Source organism: Thunnus maccoyii, chromosome 22, assembly GCF_910596095.1.
Source record: "Thunnus maccoyii chromosome 22, fThuMac1.1, whole genome shotgun sequence".
Taxonomy (NCBI): Eukaryota; Metazoa; Chordata; class Actinopteri; order Scombriformes; family Scombridae; genus Thunnus; species Thunnus maccoyii.
Window position 1 is genome coordinate 26,659,954 of NC_056554.1, and position 12,354 is coordinate 26,672,307.

The 12,354-nt window shown below is 44.5% G+C and overlaps 1 protein-coding gene and 1 long non-coding RNA gene across 2 annotated transcripts; one reads left to right on the plus strand and one right to left on the minus strand.

The window, feature by feature from the left end:
• Positions 1 to 202: 202 nt before the first annotated feature.
• On the minus strand, positions 203 to 10,046 carry LOC121889070 (TSC22 domain family protein 4-like; the record flags this gene model as incomplete). Its single annotated transcript, XM_042400757.1, has 4 exons — positions 203 to 933; positions 1,075 to 1,126; positions 5,723 to 5,856; positions 9,624 to 10,046. Coding segments are annotated over 4 exons (780 nt in total), but the record flags the coding sequence as incomplete, so codon positions are not given.
• On the plus strand, positions 1,267 to 3,127 carry LOC121889825. The gene is made up of 2 exons (XR_006093654.1): positions 1,267 to 2,787; positions 2,896 to 3,127. It is a non-coding gene; the product is annotated as an uncharacterized LOC121889825 (long non-coding RNA).
• Positions 10,047 to 12,354: the final 2,308 nt, after the last annotated feature.

Here is a 12,354-nt window from a genome sequence, read left to right on the forward strand (position 1 = left end):
GGCGACAGAAGCTTCTGCTGCAGCGCCTCCGACTCCAGAAGAATCTGCCTGAACAGCTCGGGACTGCAGCTTTTCAGCAACAGTTTTTAAACCTGCCTGTAAGGAGTCTGATCGTCTGTTCCGATAATGTTTTCTGTTTTATGACCAGTGTTTATTTCTCTGTTTGTCGTCAGGAAGAAGAAAAGTCAGTTTGTCTTCAAAGTGTAAATCAGACATCACGTATTTATTAATATTTCAACAAACAGCATCATTCTGAACAAAGTTAGACATTAATTTATTAAACTCTCTTCTATCTTCATCATCATCTTCATCATATTAATCATCTTCATCATCATCATCATCATCATCACACAGAAAATCTGGATCAGTCCTGTTGTCATGGTTACCATTACACATACTCCTCATTAGTGGGATTATTAGCCCATTACCACAACACTGTCAGGTGAGGTGGGCGTGGTCTCTGTTCGTGGTCTGTCAGGTGGGGTGGGCGTGGCCTGTCAGTTGGGGTGGGCATGGTCTCTGTCGGGTGAGGTGGACATGGTCTCTGTCAGGTGGGCTGGGCGTGATCATTGCCAGGCGGGGTGGGCGTGGTCTATGTGAAGTGGGCATGGTCTCTGTCAGGTGGGGTGGGCGTGATCATTGCCAGGCGGGGTGGGCGTGGTCTATGTGAAGTGGGCATGGTCTCTGTCAGGTGGGGTGGGCGTGGTCTCTGTCATGTGGAGTAGGCGTGGTCTCTGTCAGGTACGGTGGGCGTGGTCTCTGTCAGGTGGGGTGGGCGTGGTCATGGCCAGGTGTGTGTGAGCGTGTGAGCGCTCTCAGGATGACGTTCTCTCTCTCCAGCTGCTGGTTCTTCTCCTGCAGCTCTCTGATTTGTTCCCTTAGAAGCTCCACCTCCTCCCTCACCGCCAACATCAGGTGACTCTTCACCAGGTCCTACAGAGGTCAAAGGTCACCACACACGCACACACACACGCACACACACACACACATACAGAAGGTCGAAGGTCAGAGATCAGCTGTGTCAGCATGACTGAGGACATGACTTTGTTTATAAATGTATCAGTACAGACTCACCATGGCCTGCTCAATCTTGTTGTCAATGGCAACCAAACTGTTACTGGAACTACTGTAAGACACAGAGAGACAGACAGGTGAGACACAGACAGGTGAGACACAGACAGGTGAGAGACAGACAGGTGAGAGACAGTCAGGTGAGACACAGACAGGTGAGAGACAGACAGGTGAGACAGACAGGTGAGACACAGACAGGTGAGAGACAGACAGGTCTGGACAATTTCTCATACAAAACATTCACATTTCATTTCATTCAACATTTGATCTGTCAGTCATTTATCAATCATCAATATTTGATCAATAATCCATCTTCATGGAGAGGCTGGGCCGAACAGTTTGAATCCACCTGACATCTTCACCACCAGGTGAATCTGAGCACACCTGTAGCAGAAGCCCAGCCCCTGGATCTGGTTGTCATGGTTACCTGTGGCAGAACAGAAGCAATGACATCATGGTGGCCTCAGAGCCCCGCCCACTGGGTGGAGCTCTGACAGGCACTGACCAATGAGGGTGAGGGGCTGACGGGGTCATGTGACATTGTGGTTGGTCGGTGGCCTTGGGCCGGGCCTCTGTGATTGGCTGACCTCTGGAGAGTGGGGTCAGTGACTTCAGAGTCGTCCTGGATCTGGGTTCAGCATTCAGCGGGTCAAAGGTAATCAGCCGGGCGCCGGGCCAGGACTCCCTGACAACTGAACCCTGACCTTTGAACTTTCTGCGATCTCGTAACACGACCGCTGTCTCTGGTTGCTTAGCAACAAGTTGTCGAGTTCTAAGGGGAAGGGGCGGAGTTGACGGAGGGCGACGCTGAGGACAACGACAGGGGGCGGAGTCAGATGGCTGCTTTCGCCGTGACATCATCTTTTTCACACTGACAAACATCCAACAAACAACAGTGACCAATCACAGACCTCCGTCCAATCAGAGCTTAGCTACAGACTCCGCCGACCAATCACAGTTCAGATCATCTAATTAGGAGACGATTTGAAGGCTGTCCGATCAGAGAATCCTATCCACCGTCCTCATTACGGTCTGGACCATGTGATGTTCCTCGTTAAGGTCTGGACCATCTGTTTCTCCTTGTTAAGGTCTGGACCGTCTGTTGTTCCTCGTTAAGGTCTGGACCATCTGTTTCTCCTTGTTAAGGTCTGGACCGTCTGTTGTTCCTCGTTAAGGTCTGGACCGTCTGTTGTTCCTCGTTAAGGTCTGGACCGTCTGTTTCTCCTTGTTAAGGTCTGGACCATCTGTTGTTCCTCGTTAAGGTCCAGACCGTCTGTTGCTCCTCGTTAATGTCCAGACCGTCTGTTGTTCCTCATTAAGGTCTGGGCCATCTGTTTCTCCTTGTTAAGGTCTGGACCGTCTGTTGTTCCTCGTTAAGGTCTGGACCATCTGTTTCTCCTTGTTAAGGTCTGGACCGTCTGTTGTTCCTCGTTAAGGTCTGGACCGTCTGTTTCTCCTTGTTAAGGTCTGGACCGTCTGTTTCTCCTTGTTAAGGTCTGGACCGTCTGTTTCTCCTTGTTAAGGTCTGGACCATCTGTTGTTCCTCGTTAAGGTCCGGGCCGTCTGTTGTTCCTCGTTAAGGCCTGGACCGTCTGTTGTTCCTCGTTAAGATCTGGACCGTCTGTTGTTCCTCGTTAAGGTCCGGACCGTCTGTTGTTCCTCGTTAAGGTCTGGACTGTCTGTTGTTCCTCGTTAAGGTCCAGACTGTATGTTAAGGTCCGTACTGTCTGTTCCCTCGTTAATGTCCGGACCGTCTGTCGTGCCTTGTTAAGATCCAGATTCTCTGTTGTCCCTCGTTAACGTTATGTCTTTCTGTCTCCTCAGAACATTGACAGACTTCAAGTTTCCATGGAGACCCCACCCAATCTCTCTCCCCCACACATTGCTCTCTGATTGGCTGCTGTTTCATTCCATCTCCTGCCCACTCACGGTCACAGCCAATAGGAACAGTGCAGCTGGATTCTCCTCCCGCCCACTCAGAGTGAACACAGACAGACGTCTGATTCATTCACAGACTGTTCGTCCACACCAGACTAATAAAGTTTTACTGAACGGAGGCGACTGAGTCGTGTGTTGTTCTTCTTCTCTGTGCAGTTTGTTTAACAGCTGGATGAGGAGGAGGAGACGATGGTTCGTCACAGTATCTGCTCGTAATTAGTCTGAACCACAAATCATTCATAAACACCTCATCAGTCATTGATAAATGATTAATCATTAATGAGCAGAGAGAGTGTAAATGAAGAAAAACAATCACACTATGTAATGATCCTGCATTACATAAACAGCGGAACAACATTATTTCAATTCATTATATTAAATGTGAAAAAAGCAACAATATTTTTCAACAGTGACTTTTGAATAAATATCACTCAACACAAATGTGTAACAGCTGCACAAAAATGTTTTTAAAAAGTTCACGTTTTCACTGCTCTCAAATGTAAAACGTATCAAATCTGACCTGAACTGTATTAAGAGTTTATGATAGTTTAACAAGGTCATAAAAACGACTTCATATATATTAAAAACACGTCTTTCACACAAACAGAGTTCAGTAATAACATCGGGAACAGTCAGACGTCCTGCAGAGTCTGAATCAATGGTTCCTTTATTCTACAGCTTCTTATCCCCTCAACCCCCCTCCACACACACGCACACACATACACACACACGCACGCACGCACGAACACACACACACACGCACACACATACACACACACGCACGCACGCACGAACACACACACACACGCACGGATGCACGCACGCACACACATACACACACACTCACACACACACGCACGCACGCACACACGCATGCACACACGCACGCATGCATGCACACAAACACACACACACACACACACACACGCACGGATGCACGCACGCACACACATACACACACACTCACACACACACACACGCACGCACGCACACACGCACACACATACACACACACGCATGCACACACACACGCACACATGCACATGCACACACACACACACACACACACATTTTCTCTCCACATTGCAATGTCAGCTGATGTCAGAGCAGTGAAAATAGACCTGTGTGTGTGAGTGTGTGTGTGAGTGTGTGAATGTGTGTGTGTGTGTGTGTGTATGAGTGTGTGTGTGTGTGTGTATGAGTGTGTGTGTGTGTGTGTGTGGTATTTAGGCCAGCTGTGTGTCACACTGCTGTTAGATTCAGTTGAGCCGTATTAACATATTTAAGGTATTGAAATAAAGGACAGATTGCTGTCCGTGTGAATACATGTTAGTGTTTGAACATAAACTGAAGAGTTTGGAAGTGAGGATGTAAACATGTTTGTTTACATCCGCACTTGTTGCTTGTTTGTGTTTGAGTGAGAAAAGTATTGAGGACATTTGAAGGCTGTAGTCACTGAACGCTTTCTGTGTGAAAACTATGCAAATGTGTCACAGTTTGGTCCAGAATTGTTGCTGTTGTGTCGAATATTGATCCCTGCAGGCAACCAATCAGAAAAACAGCGACACAGACAGGTAAACAAACTGTAAACAGCAAAACAGACAGGTAAACAAACTGTAAACAGTGACACAGACAGGTAAACAAACTGTAAACAGCAAAACAGACAGGTAAACAAACTGTAAACAGTGACACAGACAGGTAAACAAACTGTAAACAGTGACACAGACGGGTAAACAAACTGTAAACAGCGACACAGACAGATTTACAAACTGTAAACAGCAAAACAGACAGGTAAACCAACTGTAAACAGCGACACAGACAGGTAAACAAACTGTAAACAGCAAAACAGACAGGTAAACAAACTATAAACAGTGACGCAGACAGGTTAACAAACTGTAAACAGCAAAACAGACAGGTAAACAAACTGTAAACAGTGACACAGACAGGTAAACAAAACTAAACAGTGACGCAGACAGGTAAACAAACTGTAAACAGTGACGCAGACAGGTAAACAAACTGTAAACAGTGAGACAGACAGGTAAACAAACTGTAAACAGTGACACAGACAGGTAAACAAAACTAAACAGCGACACAGACAGGTAAACAAACTGTAAACAGTGACACAGACAGGTAAACAAACTGTAAACAGTGACGCAGACAGGTAAACAAACTGTAAACAGTGACACAGACAGGTAAACAAACTGTAAACAGTGACACAGACAGGTAAACAAACTAAACAGTGAGACAGACAGGTAAACAAACTGTAAACAGTGACACAGACAGGTAAACAAACTGTAAACAGTGACGCAGACAGGTAAACAAACTGTAAACAGCGACACAGACAGGTTAACAAACTGTAAACAGTGACACAGACAGGTAAACAAAACTAAACAGTGACGCAGACAGGTAAACAAACTGTAAACAGTGACACAGACAGGTAAACAAACTGTAAACAGTGACACAGACAGGTAAACAAACTGTAAACAGCGACACAGACAGGTTAACAAACTGTAAACAGTGACACAGACAGGTAAACAAAACTAAACAGTGACGCAGACAGGTAAACAAACTAAACAGTGAGACAGACAGGTAAACAAACTGTAAACAGTGACACAGACAGGTAAACAAACTGTAAACAGTGACGCAGACACGTAAACAAACTGTAAACAGTGACACAGACAGGTAAAGTGTAAACAGTGAGACAGGAAGCTACCTGGCGTCCCCCGGCAGGTGGAAGATGGTTTGGTCCAGACTGAAGGCTCCTGGAGTCTGAATGGGGGTCAGAGTGGGGTGGTACGATCCAGCAGGGGGGGAGCTGGGCTGAGAGTGAGACAGCCTGAGGACAGACTGAGAGACAGACAGGTGAGAGGGTCATCTGCTGCTGAGCCGCTGACCAGTCTGACCAGTCTCACACCAGCACTGCTTTCCAAACACCAATCAGAGTCAATCAAACAATAACACAATGTACAGAAACCTGTCTGGAACGCTGGAGAGAAGAAACTAGAAGCCAAAGTAGATCAGAATGTTACCTGATGAACTATTAGAATATGTCTCTACTATCAGAGATAGAAAGCAGAGACAGAACCTAACCTCTGACCAATAGAAACTCTTAAAGCTAAAGGACTTCTGTTCTTCTGACCAATAGAAACTCTTAAAGCTGTACGACTTCTGTTCTTCTGACCAATAGAAACTCTTAAAGATGAAGGACTTCTGTTCTTTTGACCAATACAAACTCTTACAGCTAAACGACTTCTGTTCTTCTGACCAATAGAAACTCTTAAAGCTAAAGGACTTCTGTTCTTCTGACCAATAGAAACTCTTAAAGCTGAACGACCTCTGTTCTTCTGACCAATAGAAACTCTTAAAGCTGTACGACTTCTGTTCTTCTGACCAATAGAAACTCTTAAAGATGAAGGACTTCTGTTCTTTTGACCAATACAAACTCTTACAGCTAAAGGACTTCTGTTCTTCTGACCAATAGAAACTCTTAAAGCTAAAGGACTTCTGTTCTTCTGACCAATAGAAACTCTTACAGCTGAATGACTTCTGTTCTTCTGACCAATAGAAACTCTTAAAGCTAAACAACTTCTGTTCTTCTGACCAATAGAAACTCTTATAGCTGAAGGACTTCTGTTCTTCTGACCAATAGAAACTCTTAAAGCTGAACGACCTCTGTTCTTCTGACCAATAGAAACTCTTAAAGCTGAATGACTTCTGTTCTTCTGACCAATAGAAACTCTTACAGCTAAACGACTTCTGTTCTTCTGACCAATAGAAACTCTTAAAGCTGAACGACCTCTGTTCTTCTGACCAATAGAAACTCTTAAAGCTGAAGGACTTCAGTTCTTCTGACCAATAGAAACTCTTAAAGCTGAATGACTTCTGTTCTTCTGACCAATAGAAACTCTTAAAGCTGTACGACTTCTGTTCTTCTGACCAATAGAAACTCTTACAGCTTAACGACTTCTGTTCTTCTGACCAATAGAAACTCTTACAGCTTAACGACTTCTGTTCTTCTGACCAATAGAAACTCTTACAACTTAACGACTTCTGTTCTTCTGACCAATAGAAACTCTTACAACTTAACGACTTCTGTTCTTCTGACCAATAGAAACTCTTACAGCTGAAGGACTTCTGTTCTTCTGACCAATACAAACTCTTACAGCTGAAGGACTTCTGTTCTTTTGACCAATAGAAGCTCTTAAAGCTAAACGACTTCTGTTCTTCTGACCAATAGAAACTCTTAAAGATGAATGACCTCTGTTCTTTTGACCAATAGAAACTCTTGAAGATGAAGGACTTCTGTTCTTCTGACCAATAGAAACTCTTAAAGCTGAATGACTTCTGTTCTTCTGACCAATAGAAACTCTTACAGCTGAAGGACTTCTGTTCTTTTGACCAATAGAAACTCTTACAACTTAACGACTTCTGTTCTTCTGACCAATAGAAACTCTTACAGCTGAAGGACTTCTGTTCTTTTGACCAATAGAAGCTCTTAAAGCTAAACGACTTCTGTTCTTCTGACCAATAGAAACTCTTAAAGCTGAACGACCTCTGTTCTTCTGACCAATAGAAACTCTTAAAGCTGTACGACTTCTGTTCTTCTGACCAATAGAAACTCTTACAACTTAACGACTTCTGTTCTTCTGACCAATAGAAACTCTTACAACTTAACGACTTCTGTTCTTCTGACCAATAGAAACTCTTACAGCTGAAGGACTTCTGTTCTTTTGACCAATAGAAGCTCTTAAAGCTAAACGACTTCTGTTCTTCTGACCAATAGAAACTCTTAAAGATGAATGACCTCTGTTCTTTTGACCAATAGAAACTCTTAAAGATGAAGGACTTCTGTTCTTTTGACCAATAGAAACTCTTAAAGATGAATGACTTCTGTTCTTCTGACCAATAGAAACTCTTAAAGCTGAATGACTTCTGTTCTTCTGACCAATAGAAACTCTTACGGCTGAAGGACTTCTGTTCTTTTGACCAATAGAAACTCTTACAACTTAACGACTTCTGTTCTTCTGACCAATAGAAACTCTTACAGCTGAAGGACTTCTGTTCTTTTGACCAATAGAAGCTCTTAAAGCTAAACGACTTCTGTTCTTCTGACCAATAGAAACTCTTAAAGATGAAGGACTTCTGTTCTTTTGACCAATAGAAACTCTTAAAGATGAATGACTTCTGTTCTTCTGACCAATAGAAACTCTTAAACCTGAATGACTTCTGTTCTTCTGACCAATAGAAACTCTTACAGCTAAAGGACTTCTGTTCTTTTGACCAATAGAAGCTCTTAAAGCTAAACGACTTCTGTTCTTCTGACCAATAGAAACTCTTACAGCTGAACGACTTCTGTTCTTCTGACCAATAGAAGCTCTTAAAGCTAAACGACTTCTGTTCTTCTGACCAATAGAAACTCTTACAGCTGAAGGACTTCTGTTCTTCTGACCAATACAAACTCTTACAGCTGAAGGACTTCTGTTCTTTTGACCAATAGAAGCTCTTAAAGCTAAACGACTTCTGTTCTTTTGACCGATAGAAACTCTTAAAGATGAATGACCTCTGTTCTTCTGACCAATAGAAACTCTTAAAGCTAAACGACTTCTGTTCTTCTGACCAATAGAAACTCTTAAAGCTAAAGGACTTCTGTTCTTCTGACCAATAGAAACTCTTAAAGATGAATGACTTCTGTTCTTCTGACCAATAGAAACTCTTAAAGATGAATGACTTCTGTTCTTCTGACCAATAGAAACTCTTAAAGCTGAACGACTTCTGTTCTTCTGACCAATAGAAACTCTTACAGCTTAACGACTTCTGTTCTTCTGACCAATAGAAACTCTTAAAGATGAATGACCTCTGTTCTTCTGACCAATACAAACTCTTACAGCTAAACGACTTCTGTTCTTCTGACCAATAGAAACTCTTAAAGCTAAAGGACTTCTGTTCTTCTGACCAATAGAAACTCTTAAAGCTGAACGACCTCTGTTCTTCTGACCAATAGAAGCTCTTAAAGCTAAACGACTTCTGTTCTTCTGACCAATAGAAACTCTTACAGCTGAACGACTTCTGTTCTTCTGACCAATAGAAACTCTTACAGCTGAACGACTTCTGTTCTTTTGACCAATAGAACCTCTTAAAGCTAAACGACTTCTGTTCTTCTGACCAATAGAAACTCTTAAAGCTGAATGACTTCTGTTCTTCTGACCAATAGAAACTCTTAAAGATGAAGGACTTCTGTTCTTTTGACCAATAGAAACTCTTAAAGATGAATGACTTCTGTTCTTCTGACCAATAGAAACTCTTAAAGCTAAAGGACTTCTGTTCTTCTGACCAATAGAAACTCTTAAAGATGAATGACTTCTGTTCTTCTGACCAATAGAAACTCTTAAAGATGAATGACTTCTGTTCTTCTGACCAATAGAAACTCTTAAAGATGAATGACTTCTGTTCTTTTGACCAATAGAAACTCTTAAAGCTAAACGACTTCTGTTCTTCTGACCAATAGAAGCTCTTGAAGATGAATGACCTCTGTTCTTCTGACCAATAGAAACTCTTAAAGATGAATGACTTCTACTCTTCTGACCAATAGAAACTAAATGTTTGTGTGCACGTACCCGCCCCGCAGCATCAACGTCCAATCGTAGAGGAGGAGGGATGTTTCGCGTACGGGGCGAAGGAGGTGGAGGGGTGGAGTCTAAACCCTTCCCTCCCATTGGCTCTTTGTGGTCCAGGAGCCGGATGTTGATTGGCTGTTGGTGCGTCGGGGACGGCGGCCCGCTGTGCAGTACGAGCCCCGCCCCCTCCCTGCCTCTGACTGACTGAGTCAGCAGGTGGGTGGTGTCTTGGGAATAGACTCCACCTCTGTCTTTGTCCCGGCCAATCATCTCCAGGGACTCCAGCGAGTGGGCATGTCTCATGCTGTCCATCACCCGCCGGAACCCCGCCCCTTGCTGTCGCTCCGTTACGTCCGTGCACGTCCATCGCCCGCGGCGATACGGTTCACCCCACCCCCCGCTGCCAGCCCCACCCACCGCCAGCCGCACCACCCTGAACCTGGAGGTAGACCCCGCCCCCTGCCCTGAGGCATCCTGGGAGATGTATTTCCTCTTCAGGGTGGGCGTGGTGGGCTGGGAGGAGCTGCCCTGAGGGCTGCAGGAGGCCGCTGCTGATTGGAGGACGCTCAGGAACACGCTGGGAGCCGACTGGCCGGCTGGAGTTTGATTGTTGAAGTCTGAGGTCACACTGGTGATCTGGAAGCCACTCCTCTTTTTACCACCGCTGCCGCCGCCGCTCATCTTCACACACACACACACACACACACACACAGTGACTCCCTCTGACTGATATATTATTATATATGACATCATTAGATTATTAATAGTGAAGCATCAGTGATAGAGCAGCATGTTACTGTTGTAGCTGCTGGAGGTGGAGCTAGTTTACACTACTTTATATACAGTTAGCTAGTTTAGTCCAGTGGTTCCCAACCTAGGGGTCGGGGCCCTCCAAAGGGTCAGCAGATAAATCTGAGGGGTGGTGAGATGATTAATGGGAGAGGAAAGAAGAAAAAACAAAGTTCTGATACACAAATCTGTTTTCAGTTTTTGGACTTTTTCTCTAATCTTTGATTTTTGCTGAAATATTGGATCATTTGAACATTTATTGAAATGAAAGCATGTGAGAAGTTTAGAGGGAAAAATCACTATTTGGTGGAGCTGTTAACAACTCATAGACATGTGAAATGTGACCCCGACTACACACTGCTTTTTGTAAGACGTCAAAAGACAAAAAGGTTGGAAACCACTGGTTTCATCTTTAACAATGTGTTGTATTTTAAAAGCTTGTTATATTATCCATTGTGTCAAATCTTCATCTGAAAAGTAACTAAAGCTGTCAAATAAATGTAGTGGAGTAGAAAGTACAATATTTCCCTCTGAAATGTAGAAAGTAGCATCACATGGAAATACTCAAGTAAAGTACAAGTACCTCAAAACTGTACTGAAGTACAGTACTTGAGTAAATGTACTTAGTTACTTTCCACCACCATTTGTAAACCAGGTTTTAATGTCATTAGATCAGAATACTTCGCTGATGTATCTTCATACATGTGAGCTTTGATGGTATTTTTTTCTATAGAAGTCTGGTGAAATTAAACAGTGAACAGTGTAGGAACAAGAATGTTATTGCAGGTAAACTCAGGAAATCATCACAAAATACCTCAGCTGACCTCACCTGACATCACTTGACATCACCTGACCTCACCTGACATCACCTGACCTCACCTGACATCACCTGACCTCACCTGACATCACTTGACATCACTTGACATCACCTGACATCACCTGACCTCACCTGACATCACCTGACCTCACCTGACATCACCTGACATCACCTGACCTCACCTGACCTCACCTGACATCACCTGACCTCACCTGACATCACCTGACCTCACCTGACCTCACCTGACATCACTTGACATCACTTGACATCACCTGACATCACCTGACCTCACCTGACCTCACCTGACATCACCTGACCTCACCTGACATCACCTGACCTCACCTGACCTCACCTGACATCACCTGACATCACCTGACCTCACCTGACCTCACCTGACCTCACCTGACCTCACCTGACCTCACCTGACATCACCTGACCTCACCTGACCTCACCTGACCTCACCTGACCTCATCTGACATCACCTGACATCACTTGACATCACCTGACCTCACCTGACCTCACCTGACCTCACCTGACATCACCTGACATCACCTGACATCACCTGACATCACCTGACCTCACCTGACCTCACCTGACATCACCTGACCTCACCTGACATCACCTGACCTCACCTGACCTCACCTGACATCACCTGACATCACCTGACCTCACCTGACCTCACCTGACCTCACCTGACATCACCTGACCTCACCTGACATCACCTGACCTCACCTGACATCACCTGACCTCACCTGACCTCATCTGACATCACCTGACATCACTTGACATCACCTGACCTCACCTGACCTCACCTGACCTCATCTGACATCACCTGACATCATCTGACATCACCTGACATCACTTGACATCACCTGACATCACCTGACCCCTGAGCAGAAGCTGAAAGTAGCCCTAAAGGGACACTTACTGGTTCAGCTGCTGTTTGTCCACAAACAAGAGGCAAGTCCTCACGGTGTATGTAAACAAAGACAGTAGACACACACACACACAACCTGTCTCACCACACACACACACACACAAACAACCTGTCTCACCACACACACACACACACACACACAGCCTGTCTCACCACACACACACACACACACACACAGCCTGTCTCAC